The 13203-nt window shown below is 40.7% G+C and overlaps 1 protein-coding gene across 1 annotated transcript in view; it reads left to right on the top strand.

Moving 5' to 3' along the window:
* Nucleotides 1-13203, top strand: part of KANK4 (KN motif and ankyrin repeat domains 4) — a 54271-nt gene that overhangs the window by 23397 nt on the left and 17671 nt on the right. Inside the window, exons 2-7 of the mRNA XM_030573759.1 lie at nucleotides 896-976; nucleotides 3425-5461; nucleotides 6146-6257; nucleotides 8882-9112; nucleotides 10377-10464; nucleotides 12380-12599. Coding sequence (XP_030429619.1) covers nucleotides 961-976; nucleotides 3425-5461; nucleotides 6146-6257; nucleotides 8882-9112; nucleotides 10377-10464; nucleotides 12380-12599 — 2704 coding nt within the window. The 5' untranslated portion in view covers nucleotides 896-960. The remainder of the gene's footprint in view (nucleotides 1-895; nucleotides 977-3424; nucleotides 5462-6145; nucleotides 6258-8881; nucleotides 9113-10376; nucleotides 10465-12379; nucleotides 12600-13203) is intronic.

Consider the following 13203-nt stretch of genomic DNA (forward strand, 5'->3'; position numbering starts at 1 on the left):
GACCTCGTTAGAATCCAGCCATCAGGCAAAGGAGAAGTAGGGGCTTCCCATGCAACTTGGCTTAGGTGTCCTCAGTTCCAACATCCACAGTCCTTTTGAGATCCTTGGAGTCCTATATGCCATCACCCAGAGTCAGGAGATGATGGCACGGAGGGAGTGTTGAAGGATGATGATCATGTTCTAGACAATGAGACGTCTGAGTCAAAGAGACAGAGTTATATGTTCCTACAAGAAGCATGAATGTGTTTTAGTCACTTAGTTGAAGGGTTATTTTAATATGATCGACCATACACTGAAATAATGGGGTTTGTGTTAAAGATATTTAGTAGCAGTTTTGAATCTTTGGCTGCTTTAAGCAAAGAAATGCCAAGCAAGCCACCACTCTATGTAGCCGCATATACCCCTTGCTCTTTTCACCAGGAGATGAAATATCACACAGTATATAAATTACAGACTATATCTCATAGCAATCAATGTATTTTGGCTAAAGAGTTCATATACCATCTATTACAGATCTCAGGCTAACAGCTAATTAAAGCAGCATCTCATTGTAATGTGTCTAGGAAGCAAGAATTGTTACCACTAGAAGAGAAAATATTGATTTAAATATTCTTGAAAATGTTTTCTGTACACCATCTGGCTATAGAATACTTCAAGTGAGAGGCAAGGTACTGCAATGACAGTATCTAATGTCAACTATATTCCCTGAAGGACCTGACTTTTGTTGTACCAAAAAGATTTTAAAAAATCACATTGTTCAGCAGTGGCCCTTCTGGCTAACTGAGGAGTTTCTTACAGCTCGATGGAAGACTTTGAACATGGATGGGATGTGGTGTACTTGGGCTTTGAAATAAACACTGAGACTTTGTCTAAATGTCCTTTTAAAATTTTTTAGGTGCACAAAGTCTTATTGACTCCTTGGATGATGTTTAACTGACAGCCTGGACCACATTCCACATTATGGAGAAAGCAGATGGTATGGAGGTTGTGTTTTTACTTAAACACTGTTGAATGGAACTCTTTTATCATTTAAAAAATATTAAACCAAGGCATTTTGTTTATACAGTAAATAATTCATGTTCTTCTAACTTTATGGAGACATGTTTTCGAACAATGAAAACATGCAAGGTTTGTGCATAGTTCAAGACACACACGATGCACTCTTGTTTTGCGCTGATCTGTGATTATAGCAGAGAATAAGTATGATAGTTCTATTGTTTACAGTGGAGTTTCAAGCACTGTGTATGGGGCTTTGAGATAAGATCATAAAGACAAAGGTCTTGTGTGTCCTGTGTGGACGTTAATGATCCCCTTCTACTTTTCAAAAGAGAAGTAGGGCTTTGCCTTGATGTCACTTTGCACAAAATTTTCCTTCCTCATTCCACTATTTCCAGTGTGCTGGCTTCCTCCCCAGGGGTGGCTGCATTTCAGTGGTGCTGTTTGGATAAAGGGCTTAGAGAACCTTTGAGATAAAAGGGTCTATATCTATGCCAAATTCTCATCAGCCCCTGCAAGACTGCTTCACAAGGACAGTGGCAAAGGGAAGAATGCTCAAATATTTTCAGTCTTGGGTAACTACAGTTAGGCACTGATACCCATATTTAAACCAGTGGCCTGATTTTCAGAGATTCTTAGCAGTCCTAACTCACCACAACTTCATGGGATCACATTTGAAAATCAGGTCACTTATTTTGTTTCCTGAATTTGGATTTAGGTGCTTAACTTTAACCGCCCTAGTTTGAAAATTTGAGCCTATGAATTTTGCGGGCTGTGGACTGTATTATTAGTTCTATCCATTCTATCAGCTTGCCAAGCTCCTTATATAGGACACAACGCTAGAACAAATAACCAGAATGAAGGACAGTGATGCATCATCAGTACAGGAAGTTTAAATTGATATAATGTTCTTTAGGGAAATACATAAGTTACATTTTGTACAGACATATCAGAAATGTAAAATCATGAAAATGACTTACAGCCATGAAAATGAGAGCACACTAGTTTTGAATGGGGCAGAGGTCAATATGAGTCTAAGTTGAAAGATGTCCGTCATTAGGAGAGACCATTGAAAAGTCTGCTTTTAGCATCCACTTTCATGAGAGTTGCTTATATTCACTGTAAGGTTCTGTATTGACTACTGCAGCTCTATGTATTTGATTACATATGGAACAAATTGGCTCTTGCATATTTAACACATTCCAATATACTGGATTTTCTTGAACTGAAGAATTAAAGATGTGCTCTCAGAAGAACATCCATGGACATTAGAAAGGGTTTTGTGGTTCTACACAGCTGCACAGGTTAACCCTATCTGTGCCAGCCCCTTGTGCTGTACAAGTCTCGGGGCCTTGGCCACGGTTTTCAAAAGCAACTAGTGATTCCGGATGCCTCATTTCTTCAGTGCCCAGTTTGAAACACCTTTAGAGTGCCTCAGATTGTAGGATGACCAGATGTTCCAATTTTATAGGGATAGTCCCGATTTTTGGGGCTCTCTCTTATATAGGCACCTATTACCTTCCACCCCAGTCCTGATTTTTCACACTTGCTCTCTGGTCACCCTAAAACTGTGAGACATCCAAAATCACCACTTTTTAAAATTTCAACCCTGCCTTTTAGAGGTATTCTTTGTTTCAAAAGACAACAAGGGTGACAATGTTTGTCCATAGGGCCAACCAATGTCTCTTTGCCTGACTTGCAAAAAACCCCAAATGTAATTGTCATGGATAGTTTCCATCATCTGGTTTGTAGCTAGATTTCTTATACACTAGATTTAGAATTTATTATACATCAGGCAGCTTTTTAATACTTAGACAAATTTGTAGCTCAGCCTACCAAACCTGCTATTTACATAATTGCCAATTAAAATAATGATTTAGCAAATTCCAGTGCAACAATTACATGAGTCAGCTCCAGAAAACAAGATTATACATTTGCATGTGTTGCTCTGTGGCTATATCTCTAATCAGACTCTACATTAGCATTACAAATGACAAACTACAAACCATTCCTTCTCCCTTTCCCTGGTAGATGCAGGCTAACTGCATAACGATTTAGGAAGGCAGCTGGCTGGCATTTCAGCATTTTGTGCATACTGATGAGAGCCCTGATTCTCAGCTGTGCTGCAGCTGCCTTTTGGCTCCTTCAGACTATTGGTAGTTGCTGAAAATTAGAAGAGCCTTCAGACTGCTCTAACTTACCCCAGAGGACAGGATCAATGCACAGCCAGCCCTCCCTGTCCACACACTCCATGCTGCCTCCTCAGCCACAGCCAAGGATTGGGCCTGAGGAGCAGAAGACGAATGGGAGAGGTATAAAGCTGAGGCAAAATAAATCATTGCTGACCACTTTTTTTCTGCTGCAAACTTGGTTAGATTATTTTTTAATTAATTTATTTTTAAAAATGTAATGTCTCATTTTATTTCAGCTGGCAATCAGCCATCAAAACCTGCTGAGGATAAAGGCCAACCCAGAAATCTCCCTTATTCTGTTGAAACACCATACGGCTTCCATTTAGACCTGGACTTTCTGAAATATGTGGATGACATTGAAAAAGGAAATACCATTAAAAGGGTTCACATTCACAGGAAGGCCAAACAGCCAAAGTTCAGCACACTGCCTCGGAATTTCAGCCTGCCTGAGAATAGATCCCGTGCATATGCTTCCTCCCCCAATAAGAGCTGGATGGCAGCCTGTTCATTTGCACAGAGGAAGGCATCACTAGGGGCAGAAAAAAACACCTGTCTTATCACATCTTATGACTCACCACAATCTTTAACTGCAGAGGAGCCAAGTTACAGAAAAAAAGCCCTTTTAGCAGAGACAAGCAGACAAGCAGAGGTCATCCACCATGAAGAAGAACCTGGCAGCTGTAGAGGGAGGCCACAGCTGTTAAGGGCTTCCAGCATGCCAGCCAAACTTCTACCAAGTAAAAGTTCAGAAGAGGAAAGTCAGTGCTCCAAGCCTTCTCAGCCCTCAGTGCTGTCTCAGCCTTGTGATGGAAAGAGCTTCACAGAAATTCCCGTTAGCCCTGCAAAGGCATCACTGGATTCACACTATTCTGATAGTGTCACATTACATTTCCCCAAAGAGCCAAGGAATGTGCAAGAGCAGATCAAAGTGGTGTTCCAGAAAAATAAGCAGCCTGAGGGACAACAGGTGAAAGCCATCCCCGAGCTGGAGAGAATGCAAATCCAATTTCCACATCAAAGCCAGCATTCCATAGCTCAAGAGCAGTTCCTGGTTACAGAGAGTGGAGGAGAAGAATGCTACGCACCACAGACAAGTAAATGTCCTGAATTAGTCAAGGATGAATCAATCTCATCAAATGCCCCCAAGTTTATCCACGAAAATGAGAACCATGAAAAAACGGAATTAAACATAAGTGAGATCATGCCATGTGCACCAGAGAAGACTGAAGTTAGAGGCGTTTGGGCTAGAGCAAATGAGGAAAACGTAGATCTTGAACCTTTGCTTTGTGACACGGTAGAACCCAGCAGGATTACAGCACTGAAACAACAGATCACTGTTCTGGAGGAGCAACTAAACAGCAAAATAGAGGAACTTGAGCAGATCAAAGTAGTGCTGAAGCAGCAGGATAGTGAGATCAAAGCAAAAGAGAGAAACATTAAAATACTGGCAAGCTCCAAAGCTCAACTGGAAGAGAAACTTTGTCAGGAAAACACCAAAGAAACTGAACCGTCCAAGCAGAATAGAAATGTCCTGCAATACCATGATGCTGCAGTGAACACTGAACTTATGCAAGCAAACACATTAAAGGAGGCCTCTGACAAGGGCGTCAATGTTAATATTCCAGTCGCTACAGAATCTGTAGGATGTGGTACCTATGGCGTGGACAATGTGAACTTGCAGGTTCAGGAGTTAAGAAGAATGCCTGTTCATACGGATCTGGGGTTGGCAGATGCTTACACTGGTGTCAGAGAGGAAGGGGCTGCATCTCTTGCCAAACAGAGAGGAACTGGAATTGACACCGAGCCTCCTGTCTTTACACCATGCTTCCCTGAGCTGAAGATAGATGAACAGACCAGTGATGACTGTCAACGTCAAAGAAACAGCTGTGACAGACAGTCTTGTGCTGCTAGCTCTCTGATTGGAGAAAGCTGTTCAAGAACAGGAAGAGCTGACTCGAATGGAAATAAACCAGTTTTTGCCGGGGATGTAAAGCAAGATCTGATTGAGGAGGAAACCCATACAGAACAACAAGATTCCTCTGCAGATGACCCCATAGGCCAATATGTTAAAAAAATCCAGGAGCTTTTGCAAGAGCAGTGGATGTGCTTGGAGCATGGCTATCCAGAGTTAGCAAGCGCTATTAAACACCCTGCATCGAAGCTTAGTTCCATCCAGAATCAGATAGTTAATTCCTTAAACTTGCTGTTATCTGCTTATTCTACCCAAGCACCATCAGATAAGGAGAATTCGAACACGCAGTACCAACAGTTGGGTAAATAACATCAGCACAGGTCTAAACGCATCCGGCCCGATTCTCCTCTCACTTACACCAGCATCAATCAGCAGTAACTCTGTTGAAGTCAATGGTGTTACATCAAGGTAGAGCCAGTGTCAGTGAGAACAGAAACAGGCTTTGTGTTCCCTTAAGTATAGATGAGAGAGGGAGTATTAGTATAATTAAATCCAAGGCCTCTAGTTTCAAGCAATATAACATGAAGGGATGTGAATTCAGGTGCAGTAATTCATTTCTGTAGTGTTATATAAAAGGCTGACACTAAGAGGACACTATGCATGAATTTCAGTGACAACATCAGTATCCAAAGGGCAAAAAGACCTAGTTAAGGGGTTGTAGTAGAACATTATTATACCAGTAAAGCCTACTTATATTAGGACAAGATGCAGATACTTACCAGTCATTTATAGATGTGTGTCAGATCTCCATCCTTGTTTTAATGGTGTCAGCCCAGATTTAGACTATATACAGCTGCCTCTGCAGTTCTGTAAGGTCTATAAGGTCCTTCATAAGGTATCATGTAACATAAACCTAAGATACCTAGATAAGTGTGACTTAATTGTGCTTATGCTCTGTAGTTTGTTTCAGGCATACAATAAAGTTGAGACTAACAATTATGACAATATAGATACTTCCTTAATATCTGATTTTGTATTTTGCTAGAAATCTCTCCAACCACAAGTCTTAAATCAATCATGAAAAAGAAAGGTTATGGTTTCCATGCAGGAGGTAATGGGACCAAAAAGAATCTTCAGTTTGTTGGGGTAAATGGTGGGTAAGCATCAGTTAAGAAAATAAAACTGCCTTTTCACATACAATATTATTCTCATCTCTCTCTCTCTCTCTCTCAGGAAATATGATTTCCCCCTCCCCACAAATTTTTAATTAAAAGGCCATTTGCAACGTCATCTCTTTTATCCCTTCTTCAATCTAATATCAATAACTTTGCAGTAAAACCTGATGGGAAAGACTGGTTCATCGGCACTTTACAGCAATAATGAATGGTACTGGACTGACATCCTTGAAGAATGAAGTCCTCTGCACACAGGTCATTTAGGGTTTGATCCAAAACCTCAGAGTCATTGGGAATCTTTCCATTAACTTCAGTGGGCCTTGCATCAAGTCTGTACTGCACAGGCTGCCACACCCTGCCATCAAAAGTGCCTCAGTATTGGCCTAGAAGAATTTCTATCTATGCCTATTCAGTCCTTGGTCTCTCTATAATGACAGCCAACAAAAGTGCCTGTCAGTGCTGTGACAGGAGTGGGCATTATGCAGACACTTGTTCACTAAGAACTGAACGGAGACCAATATATGTAATATATTTTCATTATTATCAGCTTGGAAACTCAGAGTCTGATCCAATTCCTGCTCAAACAAATGGAGCTTCTTCAATTGATTGCAGTGGGAGATGGATGAGGCTCTACGCTAGCAGATGAGTCAGGCACTGAAAGGAAGGATGGTCCAGTTGTTGAGGCATTCACGTGGGTCCTGGGAGATCCAGGTTTAATTCTCAGCACTGGCATAGGTTTCCTTTGTGACCTTGGGCAAGTCAATTAGTCTCTCTCCGCCTCAGTTCTGCAACTGCAAAATGGGGATAGTACTTCCCTATCTCACAGGGATGTTGTGAGGATAACTACATTAAAAGAGCCTGAGGCATTCTGATACTACATTAGCGGGGGCCCCGTAAGTACATAAGATATATAGAAATTGCAATATGGAATTTTTCACCATTACATCTCATCTAATTTGCACTGAGAAAAATCCATGACCATCATAAGAGTAAGGCATTCGTGAACTCAGCTGAATTTCTTGTGGACCAAAGTCCATACCTCTCAAGCTGGTATGAATTAACATCTTTGTTGAGAGTCTCAGCAGAGAGGTCAAGGATTGAATTGAGACAAAATGGCATTTTACCCTAGAAATGGTCTTTCTGGGCAAGGTCTGAGGCACATTGTTTGGGCAGCACGATGGAATCTTACCCCTTTGCCCCCTGTCCTGCTGATTAATTGACATCTGTTTCCAGTGTCAACACTCTGGGAACTTTCAGGAGCACTCAAAAAGAAAGTATAAGTAAGCACTCCTTTCTAAGTGAATAAAATTAATGTAGGTTGCATTTGGGCTTGCTCTAGAAGAGATATAAATTTGCCTGTATGCAAATTGCCTGTATGCAAATTGTGATCAATTAAAGATCAGTTACAGGGGAAAGTTGCTGCTTAAGCAGACAATCATCAAAAGCCGTGCTGTTGAAGATTTAAATCATGAAGTTATATATTTGATACATGAATGTGTACCATTATGAATCCTTATCTAAAAGCAGTGTTATCTCATGAGCCTTATAAGTGAAGAGAATGTTGTTCTTTTCAGATATGTGCTGAAGTCTACCAACGATTCTTAACATTGCTTCAGATTTTTTGCTTCAAACAGTAGAAATAATGGGATAATTTGTCCAAATGAACTGCAAATGGAATATGCTATAATTAAAAGTGTCCCATACATTAATAATGTCATCCTGGGCCAAGTTTTCAAAAATAGCTTGTTAAGTTGCACCCACAAAATATGTATATGTGTACAAACCAAGGAGTTCTAATTCATATCTTGCCCATAAAAAGATGCCTTTTTGTGTGTGAGTGATAGTTGAGTATTATAATTATTTTAAAAAATGGATCACCCAAGGAACAGTTACAAAATGCCAATTGAAGTGACTCAGTTGAAGAATTCTTCAGCTGATTTTTACTTATGCTGAAAGATTTATATTTTCCCCTCAATGGGCATGGACTTATGCATGTGAAATTGATCCTGCATTTCTCTCCCTGTACTTACATGTGCCGTTGTTTACCCCAGAAGATACTGCAGTTCAGTGGCTGAGATTTCGATAGCCTTGCTCATGTTGAGTGGTACCTATTTCACAAGTAGTCATAAAAAGCAGTGGAACTACCTGTGGAGAAAGGTGGCACTCAGTATAAGCAACGAATCTGAGCTTCAGTCTGTGAAACATTTTAGGATCCTTTGGAGTAAAAGGCACCATATACATATAACATATTAACACCACTGCTCTTAAATTAGTCAGGGGGAATCCTCTATAGAGTGACATTCTCTATCTCTAATTTTAGCAGCAAATTGCTTTGATAGCACTCCTGTTGGCATGGGAAACAAGACGACTAGAACCCAGAGTTCCTGTGTCGTAGGTTTGAATTTCAAAGTTGGGGTCTGGATCTAGAGTTTTGGTTTGGCGCCAAACTTTTATTGACATATTTTTACTGTGTCAAAGATGCATGTCACTATGGGCCTCATCCAAGGCCCATTGGAGTCATTGGGTGTCTTCAGTGGGTATTGGCACAGGCCCTATAGTTGCTGAGGGAGAAGGAAAAGTGAATAATATCTGGTGTCCTCAATTAGTTATGAAACAACGTCAAGTGAAGACACCAGCTGTGAAGACAGCTCATCGGAAGGAAATTCTGACAGCGAGATGGAGAGGAAGTGTGACACTTTAGAGCACAGACTGGTGAAAGCTGCCCGTGAAAACAAACATGCCTCATCTGGAGTCTCCCAGTGCACTAGACATGAAAACAATGAGCCACAGGAACTGGAAGAAATAACAATGGCTAGCATTCAACCCAAGAATGACAGGTAATCAGATAAACAGGCTAATGCAACATATTAGCGATGTTGACTAATGAACAATGGCAAATTGTAATTTTTGGTTCCAAGTTTCAGTGGAAGACTGCAGCCACTTTGTTAGCAGCAAAGGTATTCATATGTTTTGAGAGAAAGAAGCAATATAAAGTGGGTTTAAAAGAGAACTGGATAAATTCATGGAGGTTAAGTCTATTAATGGCTATTAGCCAGGATGGGTAAGGAATGGTGTCACTAGCCTCTGTTTGTCAGAGGGTGGTGATGGAAAGCAGGAGAGAGATCACTTGATCATTACCTGTTAGGTTCACTCCCTCTGGGGCACTTGGCATTGGCCACTGTTGATAGACAGGATACTGGGCTGGGTGGACCTTTGGTCTGACCCAGTACGGCCGTTCTTATGTTCTTATGACTGATTCTGAGTAATGCAGTACCTGTGTGCTAGTTATCATAATGATGCAGATACAGTAGAATAATAATCCTGGACCCATGGCTTTGTCTTAAGTTCTCATTTCATTAAACTTTTTAGAGAGATCTGTGCTTTTCATGGGGAAATAACTTAAACTAAAATTACTAAAACAGGGCTTTCAGTCCTTATATTTTTTTCTGCACAAAGCATGTTACAATAGCGCATTTGCCATATATGCCAATTTTCAAACCACATGCCTAGACATTAGAATATTCATATTGTCACAATCAGTGTATCAATGGGAATTTCTGTACCATACTCTGCTTTTTGTGTTTCATAAGGGGTTTTGGGCTAGAGCTATACATGCATCATCACAACCTGTCATGTTCTACTGGTTTAGGGCCAGATGCAATGTCAATTGAAGTCAATGGAAAAACTCCCATTGATTTATGTGAGCACTTGATCAGGCTTTAAACAGCTACATATTTTCTTCAGGTTAGTACAGAATCCAAAGTTTCTCATCTTCTAATTTTGTCCTAACAGACATTTAATTGTTACTATAGTGGATTTCCTGGAAGATCCAGGAATAAAATTGCTTTTGCATGAATGTTTGTTAAAGTGGTGATTTGTAAATATAAAAGACATTTGGTTGCCTGTGTAACGTACAATCTATGAACACTTATGCATATGCTTAACTTTATGCCCACAATCCTATCAAAGTTAACGGAACAATATGCATAATTGTTTGTTTGCAGCATTGGGGCTAAAGATGCACCCTGCAAGTTATCTTCCCAGTTCCGGGTGCACTAGTTCTCTCTTGCAATGGATTTATAAGAGTGTTTTCCTTTTTAGATGCAAACCCTCAGAAGATTTTCTTGATGGCTGCCTGTTCTTGAGCAAACATCTTTCAGAAATAAGGACCACCAACGACAAACATTTGGTACTGGCATTTTTCAGTTGGATTTAAAATGCAACCCCCCTGTCTGTGCTACATGTAACCATCTAGAGTTTAGACCATCCAGACAATGCTTTGCAGAATTATTGTAGCAACCATGGGCAGCTTTATAAGGAGAGGTGGGTCAAGGTAACTTCTGTTGTCCAGTTTTGGTTTTGAAAGTCAAAACCAGCCCAAGGTTTGGTTTTAGAGTCATGATCTACAGAAAAAGGGAGAAAACTTTCCAAGCTTCCTCTGTTCAGTTGGGCCAGACTAAAACTGACATAAAAATTCCTTTCCCCCTTTAAATAATCTTTCCCTGCTTCTAGACTGCAAGGGGAATAAAATAACAAAAACTATGCAAGAACTCCATCCTGGATCATGCAGCAAAGCAGTCTTCAACATTGCCAGAATACATATGGGAACTAGATTTCTCCAGCCTATGCCAGGGCAGGGCAGGGCATAGAACCAGCAGTTGTAACAGGCTTCCAGCATCCCCCCCCAAATACACACACATTCTGCTGCATTAAGCAGATCTCAGTGCAAGAGAATCTGGTACTAACTTTAACAAGCAGAGCACTGGAGAAGGGGAAAATTTTGCCCAGCATCTCCTCCTCTTTCCTAGCTAAACTGAGGGAAGGGCAAAGGCAGGGCCCTAGATTTCCAGGCGGGGATGGGGTGAGAAGGCACACATATTCCTTGCAAAAATGTGATGACATAATCTGTAAAGAGAGCCTCAGAGAGACACAGCAAATTGACTAATTGATTGTGGGCTGGTCAGGAGAAAGACAACGATGCTTCATTAGCTTTTGCTTATTAGTACTTTTTAAGAGTGGAACGGAGAAAAGTTCTACAGGAGCGTGCCTAATGGAGAACACTGAGTACATACAAAGGCTGAATCGCTTAGAGGAGAAACATGTAGCGCTAAAGAATTTCTTCCCTACTCTAGCTGCTGTTTGATTGTTTTACACACATCGTTGAGGCCAGTACTTTGCCTTGCCCCATTCTATGTTCTGCACAGGTCAGTGTGGCTTCCCCTTGCTGCCCTATGCCAACACATTGCAAGTAGCAGCACTGGGGAGAAGCAGCCTCTGCAGAGCCCATCCCACCGTGGTGGGCATGCAGGGGTTGGGGAATGTGCAGAACCTTGACACAGCTCTCCCCCCACAATCATGATGGACAGCATAGCTGCACCAGATGGGAGACAAACACACTGTGCTAGGTATAGGACTGGTGCACAGTACGTTCCACCCTGGAGACAGTGGGATTGAGGAGTCAGATTGTGACTGAATCACAATTTTCTTCCCAGGCAGTCTGGGCTAGTTGAGTTATGCACTTCCCCCTACATGAGACAAATAGAGAAGCTACCGTTTAGACCTGGATTTATAGAGTATTTAGGATAAAAAAATTATTATTATTTTATTATTGGAGGTAGGTAAAGAAGTTGGTAAAATGTTTTCATATAGATGTTAGATTGATGACATGTCATTGAAAAAAAATCACAGTTATTCTAGTTGGCCCATAAAACAGGATATAGGAGATGAGCTCAGATTTGTGTCCACTAATGTAACAATAAATATGAATGCTGCTTGAATTAAAGTCTAGTGATAACTTGTCCATGAGAAAATTTTTCCACGTATTCATATATAGAACTAGTCACTTTAGTTCCCTTAGGATTGCCATTTTTCAATTAAAAACAAATAAACTAAAAAAGCCACTAACAAACTACCTCTATTTAAATTTTTTTTGTATTGTCTTTGCTAAAACAAACCAATAAATGTGAAGTTTTCTTTACCAGCCACAAAGTGAAAACACCAGCCAGGGAACAACCCTAGGGTAGAGTAATAGTGAAGGGAACTGGCATCATCACTTTTTGAAAAAGTAAGGTCCTGAAAATGACTGTGAAATGTTGGTGTTTTAGAGACGCATCTTAAACACTGTCTGTCAAGAGTGGTTCGGAGTCTCTAGCAGGAAAACATCCAGCTCTGAGGTTGTTGCAGCTTATCTCAAAGAACTCAACGCAATTCATCCCCAGCTCCTGAAGATGATCATAAACTTGGCGGATGGAAATGGGAATACAGCTCTTCATTACAGTGTTTCCCATTCCGACTTTCTGATTGTGAAGCTTCTACTAGATACAGGTGGGAACTAAGGCTTTGTTGTTGTTTTTGTCTGGGGTGGGAGGGAAAGGTTGGTACTTGTCAATTATTTCATATAATCATGTTTAATATCTGTTTCAGATTTAAAAATCTGGTCACCATTTAAGAGCCCAATCCTGGAAAATTTACTACCTAGCATGTGGCTAATCCAGCAACATTGGAGTCAGTGGTAGTCTTTCCATTGGCTTCAGTAGGAGCTGGATTGGGCCCCTAGATTTTTAGAGATATTTAGATGCCCAAAGACGCAGATAGACAGCTAGTGGGACCTCAACGGCAGTTAAGTGCCTAGGTGCTCTTGAAAATCCCACTGGGTGTCTATCTGCATCTTCAGGCACCTGAATACATTTAAATATTTGGCCCTTAGTGCTTACTTCAGTGGGACTAATCACAGGAGTAAGCATTGTGCTCCACAGTTCATGTTTGCAGGATCGGACCCTTTGATTGTAATAGTGGCCTCTAGGTCAGCAGCAAGAACTGTGTTCTAAACTATTGAACTTTTAGTTCATACTGTAAAGAATTAAACTTCCAGCTGAGATTTTATCAGATAAAATGCAGGCACTTTCCAGACACAATAATGAAGCTTTTT

This window comes from Gopherus evgoodei, chromosome 8 (assembly GCF_007399415.2).
Source record: "Gopherus evgoodei ecotype Sinaloan lineage chromosome 8, rGopEvg1_v1.p, whole genome shotgun sequence".
Lineage (NCBI taxonomy): Eukaryota > Metazoa > Chordata > Testudines > Testudinidae > Gopherus > Gopherus evgoodei.